The 18259-nt window shown below is 43.3% G+C and overlaps 1 protein-coding gene across 3 annotated transcripts; it reads right to left on the reverse strand.

The window, feature by feature from the left end:
- Positions 1 to 456: 456 nt before the first annotated feature.
- On the reverse strand, positions 457 to 14338 carry tfec (transcription factor EC). Of its 3 annotated transcripts, none has more exons than XM_062382310.1 (8): positions 14160 to 14338; positions 9170 to 9421; positions 8343 to 8444; positions 6023 to 6143; positions 5002 to 5058; positions 3890 to 3965; positions 2785 to 2932; positions 457 to 1711 (listed from the first exon to the last, which is right to left on the reverse strand). In XM_062382310.1, exons 1-8 carry the CDS (start codon positions 14214 to 14216, stop codon positions 1250 to 1252), a joined length of 1275 nt encoding a protein of 424 aa, XP_062238294.1. In that variant the 5' UTR covers positions 14217 to 14338; the 3' UTR covers positions 457 to 1249. The 3 variants fall into 3 exon arrangements, with proteins under 3 accessions (XP_062238294.1, XP_062238295.1, XP_062238293.1); XM_062382311.1 differs by lacking the exon at positions 14160 to 14338 and adding an exon at positions 9918 to 10166 and having other exon boundaries at positions 6098 to 6143; XM_062382309.1 differs by lacking the exon at positions 14160 to 14338 and adding an exon at positions 9918 to 10166.
- Between the last annotated feature and the right edge of the window lie 3921 nt (positions 14339 to 18259).

Genomic DNA, 18259 nt, shown 5'->3' on the forward strand with positions numbered 1-18259 from the left:
CTTCAATAAATCAGGCATGTTCAGGGACCCGACATGTATGAGTGTGTGAAATTTAGTGTTGATCCAAATTAAAGTCCAGATCTAGTGAACTGGAATGGGTTTTTGGGGGACTGTTGGGCCTTGGTGGAGGTATGCGCTCTACTGAGTTATATAGTAGTTATACTTTTGTTTTTTTAGGGTAGTGTATGTAGAGTTTAGGGCTCCACTTATAGTTAAAGTCAGGTTTTTTTGATTGGTGTGCATCAGGGGCAGGTCAAGGGGTGGGTCCAAGGGGGAACTGGCCCCAGCACAAGGCCCTGGTCTAATGTACGTGAACGATGCTTTGACAAATCTGTCTCCCTACCACTTCTATATTCACTTTATATGTACACACATGTGACTGGACCCTAAACCTAAATAAATAGATCCAGCACTTGTGTGAATGCAGACTTTGAGATGAGAAACGAGAAGCCAAAGTATGTATATAAAAAAGGGGTTTATTATATTTTTCCCTCCCCAGGTAAGAATAAAAAAAGGTAACCTGTTAGATATAAAAGTATATACATACATGACGTATTGAAGGAATACATGGTTTAAAAAAGATGCATATGGACACTTACTTATCCAAAACACGTAAAAGACACAGACAGGACTGAGGACATGTTAGGCATTGTGGTGAGTACATCAGTAATTCATAGAAAGAACTGGGTTTTCAAATAAGGCACATTACACAAATATAATCCCGACAGCCACAGTTTACAGTCGTTTCCGGGAAGTAGTATTTTCCTTACAAATGGACACAGGTTTTTAAGTGATTGTTGTTGCATGTTACCGTGTACAAAACAGGCTTTATTATTTACATTATGTACATAAATGTCTCCCTTTTTTACTGGGTCTGTTTCTGCTCTATGTGGGAGGCAGAGGAACATACAGTCTGTAGTAACTTTTAAAAAAGAGCAGGGTGTACAGCAGAGGGTCCTGGAGATGCTTTTGGTGCCGCTGAGCTTTGGGGAATCCAAGCTTTAGGTCCGATAACACCCCCCCATTCAACAGGAAGTACAGTTAATACACAACTGGCACTTTGAGGGGCTCTGCCGGGTGTGTCAGTGCTCAGTTAAATGACTCGCAGCCCTGTGAGGAGTCAGTATTGTTTGCCCAGAGCCATCACTCAGTCTTTTTCAGTCTCTGCGTCTGCCCTTTAACACTGGAGATTACAACCGTGTTGTCGGAAGGAGATAACTTGAGAGTATGTTCTGCGGGGGGGGGGGGATTATAGGTCGTCCCCTCCGGCGGAGCTGAAGCTGCTCCTGCGACTACTGTCCTTGGACGCAGCTCCGGGCGAGCCGGCCGACAGGAGCGGGTCGGTGCCGAACGGCGACAGCGGGTCGTCCATGAGGATCTCGTCCAGCCGGTGCTCCTCCTTGAGCGTGCCGCTGAAGAAGTCTGTGAAGTGGGACAGCGGGTCGGAGAACGTTGAGAGCCCGTCGGGGCCGGTGATGTGGTCCTGTGGGCCACTGGCGCCAGGGATGGAGGCCCCGCCGGCCACTGCGGCTATCCTCTGGAGGTAGTCGCTGTTGGGGTCCTCCTGGTAGATTGTGGGCTGCTGGGGCTGCTGGGCCTGGGGGGACAGCTGCTGTGGTTGTTGTTTGAGGAGGTGGGAGGAGAGTTCCACTGTCCCCAAGGAAGTGGTCATGTTTGGGAGACCGTGTGCTCGTGCCTGGATCTCAAGCTCCTGAAAAAGGAAGGGAAATAATTCATTACTTAACGTGTTTCTTGGAAAATTACCTGCTCACTTTGTACTTACGATATTATCTTACCACACACACAGACACACACACACACACACACACACACACAAACATTCTCAGAGTACGCTCTCAGCACTAATCACCTATCAGTGTCATCACCAAGCCCAGTTTGACATTTGCAAACTCTCCCTTCATCGTCAGTGGCCGTAAAGGTTTCCTGGACACTTTTGTCATCCTCAGAGATCATTCCAGATTTGTCTTTGTCTCTTTCCCGTTGCGCCAACTCCAATAAACCACAATTTGTGTTTGCGCTCAAGAGTGCAAACGTAATGCGCCGAGCCTCGTGCACGCATGCACCATTAGATATGCCTTTGATTAGTGCTCCTCATCTATTTCTGACAACCCTCTGCTTTTATTTCCACTGAAAGAGATTAGCTGATTGTCTTTATTCATCAGGTAATTAGCACAGACGGGGTGGGGGTGGGGCGGGGGGGGGGGGGGTCTTTATTAGACTGGTCTCTGGTGTAATGGACTGTAAAGCCCATGTTCCACTGGTCAGAAAACACACTAACATCTGGCTGTTGTCTGCAACAGGGAATTATTACAATCCACATTCACTCCCAGGTCAAATGACTCTGCGGTCGACACATGGTGATGGAAATGTACCATCCCGGTAAACACTCATTTTGTCATCATCCTCTGGCGCATCTTTAGACGTGCAATGCAAGTTTGGTTACCTATAATCCCCCTCTCCATTTGGTTTTCTAATTTTTGTGTTGTGCAAGAGGCAACACTGGCGAGACTGCTTCTCGTTTTCCGGCGTGGCTTTTTTTCTGGGTCTATCTACATTTAAGAAAACCTGCATATATCTGCTAATAATAACTCACTATATTACTTGTATGGATTTAAGTGCGCATTCCTTAGAAAACTAATTAGTGGACTGATCCAACTTGCTTAAAAGTGGGAGTTTTTAAGTCGATCAACTTCGTGATCCACTGTACTTTTGTCCCCCTGGTGATTTTATTGTTTCCACCATCGCCCTGTTGTGTTCTGTTACCTGGATCCTCAGCAGCAGCCTCCTGTTGGCCTGCTCCAGCTTCTTCTGCCGGGTCTCCAGCTCCCTGGCGTGCTGCTGCTCCTTCTGCATCCACTTGATGTACTCCACCGAGGCCTTGAGGATGGTGCCTTTGTTCCAGCGCATGTCCCTGCAGAAAGGAGAAATGTAAAAAAGATAACCTTTAACACAGAACCCCCTGATGTCGGCAGAATATCCTCCGCATATAAAAAAAAAAATGAGAAAAAAGTTTTAACGTGGAGGTTTTTACCCCTTTTTTATGATATGAATAAGAAATGGTGATTTACATTGCGCAATTATTCATCCTTGGACATTACATGGGGACACTGAATGGGGAAATTTAATAGAATAGTTAAGTAGCTATGTGGAAAGTCCATTCTCGTGGCTCCTTGTTCGGTAAAATTAATCCTTGAGTAAAAATAGGTGAGGGGAAAATGAGCTAAGTAGGAAGACGGGGGGGAGTGGAGAAATGGAGTTAAGGTGCAAGGGTGCAAGTCATTCCTTTGCAGATATTATTACTTTTTTTTAAGGGGTTCCTGTAGTGAAATTGTCCTTTTTCACACAAGTGAGACACCGGTCTGATCAGCAGCTAATAATCTCCTTTATCCTGTGTTAATGGCGCCGCGACAACGGTAACCTTCCATTTAAATTGCAGGCAAAGTTCAATTTGCGAGAGATGGCCGGTGGATTTCTCTTCACCTCCGCTCTTCCATCTCTGCGTTTTCAATTGTGCTTCAAACTTTGATTCGAACGGCGCGGCCCGCCTCCTCTCTGCGTTTGACCCGTCTCCTCGTCGCTCAGTGCTTTTGAGCTGAACCGCCGCGACCCAGCGAGAGGACGTATGGCTCTCGGAGCGCCGACGACAATGGAGGTTCAAGTGCCCCCTCCAAATGGGACTGAAATGTGCTCGAGCGCTCATTTGAATTCAGCGAACGACATTTTGAGTGTCTTTGTGCTCGGGTTTTTAATACACTTCCCCCTGAAAGACAATTTCTCTGTCTTGGCAGTTGTTTCAGGGATATGAGACAAAGACGAGAAGCAGTTCATGTTCTTACAGTAAATACATTTTTCGGATTGTGCAACTTACGGGTCGTTTGATTTGGGTATGAGGGTCCCCAACTCCTTTATCCTGTAGTTGATGTTGTATCTTCGTCTTCTTTCGACTAAGGAAACAACAAAAGAAAGAGATGAGTAAACCCTCTTCAGTTCCTCTATTCAATTCAATGGGGGTAGATCTGGGTTTGGACAGTGAAGGAATCAGAAATCACATATTATCACTGAGTGCTGCTCCTCTTTGGTGCAGAGGACAAAGATAAATATAATATGAAGAAATAATTAAATAAACAATGAAATATAAAAATACATATGACACTAAACCTACATATCCTTTGATATGGAAATGAATAGCATTGATGATGATTGAGTGTTGCATACAAAATATGAGGGGATACTCAATTATATCATATATACACTTCATATAGAAACCCTCATTTTCAAGCTGAATTAACAGTTGTTTACCAGCTGCAGCTCGGAAGAAGCAGTCGTGAAACCGAAACTGTATTTGTACTTAATTGGTTTTGAGTGTAACAAAATTGAAAATGTCTCCATCGCAATTAATTTCTAATTTCAATAGTTTGTGATAAAAAAAAAATCCCTCATGCCTTGTTTCCCTTTTCTATGAGTGGATCAGGAGCAGAGTCATTACTGCATGTGGGTCATCAGGATATGAAGATAATTTGAAAAGTGAATTAGCCGAAGCTCATCAAGGTTCGCGGTAGTCAATGTCAGCCACAATTTTATTCTGAAAATCCTGCCAAAGGAAGCTGACTGGTGACTGACATTTTTGAATGATTGATTTACTGGAATTAAGTAAAAAGAGGTTTAAAAAAAAAAAGACACATTTATCAATTTGTAAGAGATGAGTATTAATTTTGAAATTTCAGTTAAAATCACAGAGTAGATTAATGTGTAATCCAGATTGAGGCCAGTTATATCAATAAACACATGCTCAGTCAACTTTGTGCAGAGTGAGGCCCTTTATGTGTGTCTTCAGAAAACAAGTGCACACTTTGTTTTGGCCATCTGACAAAGGAACTTCTCGACCAAAGATAAAAGCAAAACGCCCTTGAGGCCGGCGATAACTCATCACCCGACCATAAACTGTTATGGAGTTGAAAGGCGGCGGGGGGGACAACTCACTTAAATTGTGGTTGTCTTTCTTCTGTCGCTCTTTGGCCATCCCCCTTGAGTCAAGTTCTGGGAGGAAAAAAAAAAAACAGAGAGGGGAACGAAGTGATTAGAAACGCACACTAATTTAGCATCTTAAAAAAGACACAAAACGCCGTGAAACCTCCAGTCACGAGAGGCGCGGGCCAGTTGTGTCGAGACAGTTCGGTGCCGGGGTCAAGAGAGTGGAGTTTCTGTGCAGCTAGCCCACACCACAGTTTGACCTCTTTTCCACAAACACACACACACACACACACACACACACTGAAAGAGCCCAATTTATCCCGTGCAGTCTGTCTGAAGCTCTTTGTGGAAAATAAAAAATGGTGGCCACTTTTAAACTACTTACTCCGCAATTAAGACGGTTCCCTAATCTCTCCCGGCGAGGGCCCAAATTGCCAGTGCATCCATATTTGTATTCACATTCTTCCAAATTACATAATTGGGGACCTGAGATTGGATTTCCCAATTTGTCTCTGTTGATTCAATCAGGACAATTTAGACTGTGTAACAGCCCATTGTCCTCTCCGCCCACACTCAGAACCAGTTGGCAATTTACTTATTTGCCGGTTGAGAGCGAAGGGCTTCTTCAGGCATCCTTTTCGATTTCCTAAATCAATTAGACGCCTTCGCTTGATGCATGACATTAATAAGAAATGTCTTAAAGGAGCCCTCTGTTTTCACACTGTGACGAAAAGTCCACACATTTCTGCAGCCTATTAACGGAAGCAATGACAAGCAGGGCAGTGTTTGTCAAACACTGGACACAAATCAGCTCACATATTTGCCTGACACGCGTAATTGGACTGGATTTTCAGCAGGAACAGACGCACACAATGTGTTGCCATTTATATCCGACACAGGTAAGCTCTGTTCTGCTACCTAAACCCTCAAGGTTTGGATCTTTTCCAACCATAACTTGTGTGACTTGAGGCTCAGAGCTTGTGATAAGTCATTAATTGATTAGTGGTTTGATCAGAGCTGGGGTGCATACCTGTGTATTCCCTCTTAACAGTGAGCTTTCTGGGGTTAGATGTGGGGCTCATTCCACCATTAGGGGCGTTCATACCTGGTTCACCCCCATAGAGGTCCAGCATGCTGCCACTGAGGGACACCTGCAGGGGAAGAGAAAGGAGGGTGGGTCAGTCTCAGGGGAAACACACATTTACATTTCACACACTCCTTAGCACTGATCCCTTTCACACCTTGACGACAGCGACAACACAAACAGTTGTTTGTAGCTGCTGTGTGCCTTTGTTGGTCATTTACAAGAAAAATGCCACAGGGCAAGTGCAGAGCCTTGCAGACAAGCAGTCTGGCTCGGCTGCGGCCCTCCTGCCGGGAGCCGTATTCTACCCACATGTCCGCCACAGCAGGACAAGGCAAACCCGACGTTCTAAGTGCGCCTATCACAGTTGTTGCAAAGTTCCAAAGCAACTACATTTCCAGGGAGGTGCACGTTGAGAGGATGGGGCGGAGGCTCTCCGCTGAGGGCTCACTGCCAGTGTGTCCGTATGAGGTTTCTGGATTCCTCCATTAAATAGTCAAGATATGCGTATTCAGTGTTAACCTGGAGAAACATGTTGAAAACACAACTAATATCTTTTAAAGACATTTCTCTTATGTGGTTCTTTCTCAAAACTTAATCTAAATGTGAAAAAAACTAATTTCTTTGCCAAATTATACGCAGGGGCATGTACAAAGGATTTTGTAACTCAAAAATACACACTGGCCTTCACTCCTGACCTCCAATTCAGTATAAGTGCTTTCCTACATTGGTATAACTAGGCAGTGTCTCGATCTGCGAGTGCCCCCATCTTGAAAGCGACATGAAACATGTCCTCTGTGTTGAAAATAGCCTCCCGTTAGATGAGGAGGCTACACATGTCAACTGCCCGAACAGAGGAAAAACTGTTTTCCTACGGGTGTCTGCTCGTCTGGGAAAAGAATGGATCGGTTCTGCTATAATGACGCCTTTACACGGACAGAGGGAGGGGAGGGAGGGTGAATGTCAACATGTAGCGTGCTGATACACATGTGTGTCTAATCCGAATTTGTGTATTTATGGGAGAAAAAAAAGAGGCTACAGAGGTCAGCACGGATTCAAGGACCCTCGCAGCCTATGTTACCCGCGATGTGTGTGTGCGTCTGTGTGTGTCACATCCAACTCCCGGATTGGTGAATGTGATAAGGCTGCGTGCCAAGTCGAGAGATGGGAAGGAGCGGAGAGCGAGAGGAAACAAAACAGGAGGAAACTGCAGACATTTCAACTATCTCCAGTCGGTTTGCTTTTGGTTCTTCTTTTCTTTTTTCTTTTTTTTTTGCATTATCTCATCGAAAAGGAAGGGGAGAGGAGGAGGAGGAGGAGGGGAAAGAAGTGCTTATCAAAATGAAAGATTGCAACATTTTCCCCCCACTACTCCCACTGTAATCACTTCAATCCCTCTCCCGGATGTGTTGACACGGCGAAACGGCTTGATGCATCGTACTGTATGACTAATTAGGATGAATTGATCCGTTTAAGCATGGTATCATTTCTGAACCAGCCCGTGGGGAGTGTGTGCATTAACCCAATCCAACGCCTGAGAAACTCCCACTCCTAACTCCTTACTGCTGTCCCCCCCCCCCCCCCCCCCCCGCCCACCGTTGTGTTATCTCTTCCTCAGCCCCTCCCATTCCACCTCTGTATCTGGTTTGGCTTCATCTCTGTGTATCATTCCTAGTCTGTCCCTCTGTATTTGAGGAATTAGGCCGGATTCCCAGTGTTCCCATCCAACCCACTCTTTGTGCTACAGGTGTTGCTGTGTTCACCGACCGAATGGACGCCTTGTCCCAGATTTTTACTCAACAGTTTTAGAATTCCTTCCCGCCGAGTAAGAATCTGTTAAGTGTGCTGTGGTGCCAGTTTTGTTCTAGCCTAGGATTGACATTAAGTAAGACATAGACATTAGATTTAGCTCCTTGTCCTTCTTCTAAATGGAATCTTTATTGTTAAACTTCCCCGAGCAATGTGAGAAATGTTGCAAAGCCCCAATGAACTTTCACTCGTCTCCAGACTTAAACCGTACTCAAACTGAGAGAGGTCCCACTTTTCCCAGGCGAGTCAAACGTCTGGTTGGAAGAACGTCAAGTTTCAAATTCAGAAGTCGTTCATGACGACATTAAAGTTGACATAAGCCCTGCTGCAAATACACGTGCACTGCAGGTTAAAAAGCGAGGGGCTGTGCTGCAGAAATCAATATAAAAGCGCTTCAGAACATAGATAGTGTGTGGCATTTGAAAACAGTGCTACAATAAGAGTGTTTCAAACTTACATTGTTCTGCATTAGCATGTTAGACTCCATGCAATCCAAGCCCCCGTCGTTGAAACCGGACTCGAGACTAATCAGGTCGTCGATTACTTCATCCATCGGAAACTGAAAGAAAACAAGTCATTTCAATACTGACTACTGAATTTTCAATACTGTCAAAATCTGTGCTTTGGAAATCTCAAAACATTCAAACCAATATAGACACAGGAAGAAAAAACAAGGGGGGGGGGGGGCAGCGTCCAGACACTAATCCAATAACTCATAAAGTTTTCCTCTGCCATGTTCTCACAACTAGTTGGAGGCGTTTGCAGGGGAGAAACATGCATGTGCTATCAAACTAGTTTCCTCCTTTGAATGGGTACTCTCATCACAGACTGAATGTCTGAAGTTATTGATGAGCACATCAGAGAGGGGGGGGGGGCGATCAATAATGGCATCACTTTGTTTTGGATGATTAGTCGGAGCTGCTCCAGCATATTAGAGATTCAAACTTTTTACAGTTACACACAGTCACTGGTGCATGTGAATTTATTTGATGCCTCCCAGCAAAGTGTCAGCCATAACTCATCTCTCTTAATTTAATTTAGAGGGAAGGTAACAATTCTCCTGAGTTACAATTAATTAGTTTACAGGAATATGGACGGTTGACAGGAAAGTGTTTCTTAAAGTTGCGAAACCTACAAATATTATGAAACATTTAAGCCGGTCTGTGGTTAAATTTGTTTGTGGTTTCAAGTTTCACGCTTTTCCAGTCACCACCATGCACATTCAGAGTTTTTCTCAATTTCACTTCCATAAATTCAACCACAGCTCAAGTCCGTTTGACTCACCTCGCTGTCGTGACTGGCCATGGTGAGCAAGGTGATGGGGCTGGTGGGGTTGCTGCCGTCGCTGAGCGAGGCCATGTTTCCGTTCCTAATGATGGGCATGGTGGCCAGCGGGCCGGGGCCGTGTGGGTGAGGGATGGTGTGGCCCTGCCCGGTCGCCGAGGCCAGCTTGGAGCCCAGCGTCAGGTACTGCTTGACCTGCTGGTTCTGGCTCTGGTGGAGGTGGAACTTGGAGCTCTCGAGGTGGCTCTGGACCTGCGGCAAAATGAAATCACACTTGGTTTTAGTTGGCTTCATTGAAAAGTAGTCCAGGCGGAGGGGAGAAGGCGTCCAAATGCAAGGGTTGTTTGCATTTTCTGTCGACTTACGAAAAATAGATTTTATCTTAGTCATCGTTGATCGCACAATTTCCCATTAGTGGTCACTCCCTGTATTTAACACTCCTTAAACTGACTCATGTTTATCATATGTAGCAAGGTTTTTATGGGAATGACCCATTTTATTAAAAAATTCTCAAGCGTCTGACTGGAACTGTCAACAGATATAGGTTAAAGGTTCAAACTTACACATTCTCTTAAAATGCAGAAGCACATACTCATGCATTAAGATAGCAGTCACCACTACCAAACAGTAACGAGAGCCGCGCAAACTTTACATCAGAAAACATGACGACACACGACAAGGAAATGCTGCAATAAACAAATAAATATTACAAGTTGATTCACGAGAATCTGAATTTCGATGGTCTTACATTTGAAGCTCTGGTGGCATCCCGCATTGTGAAGTAGCTGCAGTCGGTTAAGTGTGGCATTCTCAGAAAAAGCAGATTATCTTCAGTTTGTTTTGATGTGGCAGCAGGTCAACTCTAGGCATCCAGATCTGCTGCTGCTGCTGCCGTCCTGCTAATCTGCCGACTTCTCAGTGAGTGTCTGTCCTCTCCAGTCCCCCTACCAGTGTCTTATAAAGGCCCTAAGTGAACTAATTAGGCCCAAAGCTGGGGGTAAGCTTTTATGTTGCGTAGCATGATAATCACTTCAAACACTGGACTGTCAGATCACCCAGGGTTTGATCACTGCAGGATATCTGCCTTTAGCGAATATCAGTAATTCATCGGGACCGCCCTTTTCTGCCTCGCCGGCCAATCAGCGGCCGGCTCCCATAGTCCTCTGCTGGCTTGCTCCAGGGGTTGTGGCAGCACAATTGACCCTTGTTCCCCAGAGGGGGTTTTAAATAACTCCTCTAAGGCCATTTTTAACGGTGCCTTTTCATTCATTCATCGGTTTCAATGCAGACAGTTTTGTATTATCAGCTTCCAAAACAATAAGAGCGATAAAGCTATTTTGGGGTTTTTAACACTCTAAGTTTGGGACTATTTTCCGATGGAGCATCTCACCTAAAAATGACCGATTTGACTGGAGCTCACAAAGAAGCCGGTTTACAACTTGCTTTATTGGTTTATGTCCTGAAAAGTATTTTTAGGAGAAACGTATTAATAATAATGATGATTATTATAATAATGCAACTAATGTATCCATTGATTTTATGATTTGTATCATGTCTGGGTATATTTATCCAGATTCTCTTAACTTAATCTTAAAAGTATTCCTTTCACTGGTTATAATAATTTGCTCCTGGGGCTTGTCAAGACTTTCATTTTTTGTATTCACTAAATTTAGTTTTTTTGTCAATGATTGATTTCAGCTGGTCAATTGGAAGGAACGGAAAATCAGATAAGCAACAATACAGGGTTTAGTAACTAAATCTGTGGACATTGATATTAAGTAACTGAGGGAAATTAGACATTAAATCCTTATACTGCTCATGTAATCGTGGTGTCACATTTAAGCATGTTACCGAACCTTAAAAGACGATCATTTAGAGAAGCTTTGTAACTTTGGTTGAGCTACAGCCACAGAAGCTACTGGTGAGAGTCCTAAGCCTTTTTTTTTTCAGCTTGCGTAAAATTGAGTCTGGGCACTTTCCAGAGGAGTAGAACACACCAGGAGATTGTCAGAGACAGAAACATCTCTCAGGACATTCAAGCCGCGAGTGGCTGCAGAAATCATGCATTTTGTTTAGAGAGATCGGCCCTTAAAGATCTTGAATCCTGACTTCCAAATTGAAGTCTTCTATGTGTCGGGCACCTCCTTCATATCCTGTGATATTTGCATCATTTGCTGTATTCTCATATTAGCTCACTCAGACATTTATACTGGCAGGAGAAGTTTCAGGAGCAACTGACTCAGACAGTTGAGTTCTAATTTCCCCAAAAGGTCTAGAGTTCAGTGCACGTCGTACAGCAGACTAATTTAGTAATGTCCATGATGCAGCTTAATTTACCTTAATCTGTATTTAACTCAAATTAGCCAACATAAGCTTCTGGTTGTGCCGGATCAAGTGACTCTGTTCTGAATGAATCCAATGAATCCACCTTGTTTAGTTTTCAGCGGGAGAACTCTTCTCTGAGAAGTTACAGAGTCTCTCAGGAGGAAACGCTGGAATTCATCAAAAAATTACACCGGAAAAGAGGAAGTAAAATACACAAGTTGCTGTATATGAGAATGAGAGACTCAATGAATAAGGTTCAAAGGAAGACGTGACCCTGGTGGCGGTGATAACATGCTGATGAAATTATGATGCTGTAGCTCATTGTGTTTTTCAGACTTTAGTTCAGGAATCACAGTTTTTCTCGGTATTCAAGCTCATCACTGTTTAAACCCCCAGGGATCCAACTTTAGGCTCGGTACTGAACCCCAGCATTAAATTCCTCTCGTCAGCAACGCAGACTGGCCACATTCACCATTCGTCCACCTAAGCAAGAGGAGGCTCGTCACAATACTCAACTTGTCGGTTGTGACTGGGAGCTCTTATCTGCCTTCCCCGGGCCAAACAAGATGCCAGTTGTTAGCCAATCAACATTTTTATTTTTTTTTTTCACTACGGAGAGCAGGAGGGATGCCAGCGCGGCTCCACTCCACATCTGCTTTGTGTGACAGCGGATTGTCCTGGTTTCACTTCAGCTTTCTCACTACTGTAAATGCCGGAGACACGCTTGTTATCCACTTAAGGGGATCTGATTAGATTTGAGAGGTAATGGTGCTTCAGTCACCAAGGCCAACTCCGACAATGGCAGCCCTGTGCATGTGTGAAGGGGACATGCTGAACATTATCAATGCCCGCCATACTCATGGGGACAGGAATGAGATAAGAATCGAATCAATCGGGGCTCAAGTTCCAGATTGTTGTGACTGTTCCGAAGTTTCAGACACTTCACTTTTTTTTCCCCCTTCTTTCTCGATATGGCTACAAGCACCTGCTACTACAATTGAGGCAGTGTTTGAGGTTTCTGGCAGAGGAGAGGTCACAGGTTCACTTTTAATTTGCACACATTTGCACAGTTATTCCTGACATGCAAACCTTTGGGCATGTCGGCCAAACCTCTCAACCCACCGATATCAAAGCTTTTGCTACGAGGCCTCCTACACAGCTCCTGATATTTCTGCAAACGACAAAATTATTAAGTATCCCTCAAGCTTATGTAAGCGCTGTTTCTTCAAATTGTTTCATAACGATTGAGTGTGCAAAATTATTATTTGTCCAGTTCGTTTTCTTCTACTTCCTGCATCAAGTTAAAACTTAAGAGATCAGCTGCATCTCCCTAACTTCATTATGCTCATTACAGATGTTTCATCAGTAAAATAAAGATGTCAGAGCCACACAAACACACACACACACACACACACACACACAAACACAGTTGTAGACAGCTATCCTTATCAGCACTTTCTATTCAGTGTCGACAGTCTAACAATTAACCTTATCCCTAACTTTGACCAATTGAGGAGGTTCCCCACACACACACGTCTCCATGATTTCAGAGGAGATAACATTGACCTGCACTGAGTTCCTGGACACATCCCCATACTTACAACTTTCCTAACCCTTACCCTTAACCTTAACGAAAACCCTGACTTGAACTTAACTCGAAAACATGTTCACTTAATTTACACAATGTGATTTTAAACACAAAAAAATACACACATACATAGACATTTACTTAAGCATATTGCAGCTTAAACAAATCCAAACTTCTGCTCTCATTTTTCCAGAATAGAATATATGATTTCTCACAACTGAAACTATCAAGAATACCACAAGTGTTCTTTGCCCCAAAAGAGAAAAATGCATTCATATCTTACCATTACAAGATAAATACGCACTCAAAAATAAAAACACAACCCTGGATTACAGAAGCACATGTCTCATTCCAGAGTCCAGTTTATGTGTGCCTTCAAAGCATGGTCCTCTTTCTCCAGCCTCTGTTTGTGAGATAGATATAATCGTGTTGTCATTTACCTCTGAGCTCAAAGCACAAAGTTCTCTAGTTCGGGCTGAAGTGCTGCGCTCGCAGATCCATGAGAACAGACACACTCACAGGTGTTTCTTCTTCTTCACTGACATGCCGTTGCCTAACTCAGTTTCAGTCTTGCCCAAGTTCTCCTTTCACTTCGGAAAAATCCAGCAGTTTATGAAACAGTGGGTGATGGTGACATTAAGTATAGCTGTACAAATTTGGGACATAACCGAAGTAGGAGATTTTTAACCGTTTCTCCAAAAGCGCTGTGATTTCTTCCCAACACACTGACACAGTTGCAGGACGCATGGAGCCAAGATCGATTATCTATTCTCCCCATCTTGAATCTGAGGTGATAAGATGAAAATGGAACTACTGGAACTACTGTAGTTTTGCTGAGCCTGCTAACCAGTAAATAGCCGAAAATCCCACACCCTAGATTGTGAAATGTGAGGAGAGATAAGACTGGGATAGCGAACTGAACGCAAAATCTGCATTACTCAGTTATTCTGGTTGTACGTGCATGGCCACTATAAAGCCCAGGCTTACCCTCTTGCATGCAAACAAACACAAGCATTCTTTTCTAAATCTGATCTTATCCTGATATCCCTGGCCGATAGCGGAGTCGCCCCCCCCTACCTGTAGCAGTTGGATCTCTGTCATAGTGATGACTTTGACCACACAGCAGCGACTCATGGCTCCCCTGAGCGACAGCGTCTCCCACCGCAGGAGCTGAAGAGTGTTTTTTTTTGCAGAGGAACAAGAGCTGTCACGGCTACAGCTGTAGCTCTCAGCCGAGACAGGGGGAGAAGAAGAGGAAGAAGGAGAAGAGCGGTTCTGCAGCCTCCTTCCTGAGCTTTAGCAGAAATATCGGAAAGGAAGGCATGACACATCAGCTTATTTGGGAGCCGCACAGGCCATTTCCTGTGTGTGTGTGTCGGTGTTAGTACATGTGTGTGCTTTTTGGTCAGAGAAAGGCCTGACAGAGGCAGAAATACAGATGGCAGTTAGGGGGGTTGGTGAGTGTGTGTGTAGGGGTGCAATAACTTGTCAGAATGTGAGTTCCTGCTTGTGGATCACTGCACTTTCCTGCCTGCAGAACATCCAGCCGCGCTCAGCACATTCTCCCAGGTTATCTACATGACACCCACTTCCCTTGGACGGCTTTTTTAAACCTCCACACCGCAGCCAAGGCTGCGACAGGGGGAAACATAGAAAACTGCAATCTGTGGATGTGTGCAAATATGCTAAATCTGACAGATCTAGACACACACAAACATGGTGTCCCAGCCTCTGTCGGACCACAGCAGAGGCTGGTGCAGGACTTCCCACTTTGAAATCCTGGACACAGCAAAATTGAGCAGGGTCACCGCAAGTCCTCCCAGGCTAAAGATAATAAAACTAATCAACAGAATCTGACGCCAAGAACATGCAGTCTTAAAATTCTTCCACAGTCAGCAGTCAAATCTCTCTGTATTATTAATTTCCAATATAAGAGGGTATGGCACAAAGACCGACGGTTAAAGGTAGAGCTGGTTAGTTGTTTCTGAAACATCTTATTTGTTGAGATACTCCTCACATCGCAGTAGTCATAAATAAATGAAAATCAGCTAAAACAAAAGAAAACGATTTTATATAAAAAATATATGACACGACCACATAAGATGACTGTAAGTACCACAGCTGTTACACGGAGAGAAAATTCTATGTGTTTGAGAAAAATCTGGGCAACTATTCATTTTATTTGATTGTGCCTTGTTTAAATGTTAGCATTGCAGCTAATCATTTTTGCACAGAATATGTTTAAGTTTATTTGAACCTACTATTGGTTTAATTGCATGAACCTGCCCTATGTCCACTAGTTAAAGGAGTGAACTGGGACAGTTTCCAGTGAATACCTGACTGATTATAACAAACAGTGACCGATGGTTATATCCTTTGATACACTTTGATAAAGAAAAGAATCAGGACATTGAATGTAATAAGACAAATTGAATCTGAATGACTCAGTTAAATAAGACCAGTGCAGATAAAAACAAAATTAAATGATCAAGTTTGATTTTAACACGGTAACGCACAGTAAGCTAACATGTCCGCTCAGCTGTTATAATCGCAGTTTGTTCCACATGTGTGTGACGGCGGATGATTACATTACATGGAGATTGGCCGTCTCGAAGCTATATTTGAATCAGTGTCTTGTAAAAAATGTATTTCCCAAGACAAGCAGACAAGTTAATATCCTGTAGCGTCCATCAGCTGTGTTAGTTGAGCAATATTTACGTTCCGGTGGCTCACGCTCAGCTGTTCTTCGTGTCTGTTGTGTCTCTGTGTGAGTGTGTATGAAGCCGTCTGTCCACACAACACAGTTTTTTTTAACCCTCACAACTCTCTCGCCATTACCCACGTGTATATTTGTCTACGTCTTGTTTATTTGATGGCCGCTGTGCGCATCACATCGAAATTCCTGGCTGGCCATTTTTGGGCTCGCACGCGGTGCAAGCCAAAAGTGCTCACCTTTGTTAGTCCCCCCGCGCTGTATGTTTTAAACATCAGGGACTTCCTGTAAGAGTTGGCCTGCTTCTGAGACAACACTTCAAAGTGCAGCTCCCACATCTGAGGACTGTTTTATCCTGCTAGAAAAGGAATGCATAATGGACACGGCACCACTGCACTTTTAATGATTCTCATATGAATTAAATATTACAGCCATTTTAACTGGATTACATGTGAACCCGGGTGTGAGAGGGTGTGTATGCACGCGTGTGCGCTTGTTACCTTGATGAAATATTGAATTTATGAAAATGGCCTGCCTCGACAGCGCTGTGAAAATAATTAAAATTCAGATTTAAAGTAAAGACATCTTGTAAGAAACAACTTTGAACCTTTAAAACACACACACACAAAAAAACAAATTTGGTGTGAGGCCTTATCGAGATTTTAAATTATATTATATTGTAAACGTGATTATGGCCTGAATGGGTGTTTCTGTTTGTAGAAATACCAACACTGTGAAGAAGAAGCAAAGCAGTTTGACGTACAACAGTTGCAGAACTTCATTTAAATTCACTAGATCCTTTTTTTTATTAGGATCATTTTTTTCACATTCATCAGAATCTGTCCCCTTAGCATGCCTGCATTTTTCTCCATTAATTGTTTTATTTCTTAGTTGCAGTGTTGGAGAAAGTGAAAAATAAATTCTTGATCCAGATCTGCGCCACAGTTTAATAATTTGGAGTATAGTTTTGGTAAACCTAAATAAGTAGTGTAGATCATATTAATACATTCAAATTCACCTATTTCAATATTTTACCTTACAAACAAAACTACATTAACGGCTTGGGCTCAGTGTCAAAGTCCAGAAAGCTGAGGAGAGAGAAAAAGAGGAGGATGCAGTGCAGCCTGGCCTCCCCGTCAGTGCAGAGGAGATGTGATTAGTCAAAATGAAATAACACAATTTCTGCCGCTAAATCAGTTAAAGCACATCATTCTTTACAGGCAATGAAAAGGAGCCTGTTCACAGGGACACCTGGGCGATACAAGCAAGTACGCACACTGTGCTTCAGAGGGACACAAGCACTAATACAGGTAAGCTCCTTGTGTTTATTCTTAGTTGTCAGCTGGGGATGCTGTATTTATGCTGAGTTTTATTTCACGCAGAATCACAAAATGGTTTATTCCCTTTCACGATGTTTGGGTGATGCTGTATCTGGTAGTAGCCGTAACAACTTCAATAGTAAAAACAGCTGCTTATAGACGCTATGTTTCCATTAAACAGCTTTGTTTTTTAAACATACATTGGCCAACCGCTGTCTTAGCCACACTGACTATAGATAAAGATGGATGACATGACTTCTCCCTAAAAAGTGAAACCAAAACATCTCAATCACCCCCTGGTGGCTGGCTGCAGTATAGGTCTGAAACCCCCGCCTTCACCTTGTTAGTGGATGTGACATGGATCAACGTATATAGTCCCTCATTTTCATCCTGAGATATTTGTATTCTTTTTTAAAAGAAACCACATAATTTTTTCGCTTTGCAATTTCGGTGAATCTTTGTCAGCTTGGTTTGCGATTGGCCAGTGATCCCAGTGCCAGAACACACACAGAATCTCTCATGTGCACCCTAAATGAAAGGCATACAAAGACACTGGGAGGGACAATCCACCAGCCTGCCAATGCATCAAGACATTGGGATTTGTCCCAAGAAATTATTAGTAAGGTGCAACATGGCGGCATCCGGTGACGATGCCAGCTCTCAAAACAGTGCCAGGGTTTTCTTTTGAATGGGCCAGATTCATGGAAATAAATATTTCATCAAAGTCAGGATGATTATGATAATATGATGATTCTGGGCTAAAATCACGAGCATTTCCTTATTGCTAAATCTGATTGCAAAGTATAATTTGATTAGGTGGTGCATTGTGGGCACAACAGGCGACACGGCAGGCCGCGGTGTTGGCGGGGCGATGAGGTAGATCCAACCAACGTGAAGCGATATGGTTCCTTAACTAAAAAATTGTACCACAAAAAATTGTACCACAATTTTCTGTATGTTTGCCTTATAAATTTGTAATTTATTTTATATAAATCTGAAATAATATCGAACCTTTTCCTCATCTCTTTGTTCCCAGTATATTCATGTTTCTTCACATTGATGTCTTACTTTAATCTCATGTTTTTTATTGAATACAACCCCTATTTTAGTCATTGTGATAAATGAACTGGGAATTTCTTTTTCCA

The sequence above is a fragment of the Platichthys flesus genome, chromosome 23 (assembly GCF_949316205.1).
Source record: "Platichthys flesus chromosome 23, fPlaFle2.1, whole genome shotgun sequence".
Taxonomy (NCBI): Eukaryota; Metazoa; Chordata; class Actinopteri; order Pleuronectiformes; family Pleuronectidae; genus Platichthys; species Platichthys flesus.

Excerpts from the sequence above, each read along its gene's own strand:
- tfec (XM_062382309.1), bottom strand. The coding sequence starts at position 9,977 with ATGCCACACTTAACCGACTGCAGCTACTTCACAATGCGGGATGCCACC. Across the intron at positions 8,445-9,169 it reads TGGCCAGTCACGACAGCGAG|TTTCCGATGGATGAAGTAAT; the intron begins GTGAGTCAAACG and ends GTTTTCTTTCAG. Across the intron at positions 5,059-6,022 it reads TGTTAAGAGGGAATACACAG|AACTTGACTCAAGGGGGATG; the intron begins GTATGCACCCCA and ends TTTTCCTCCCAG.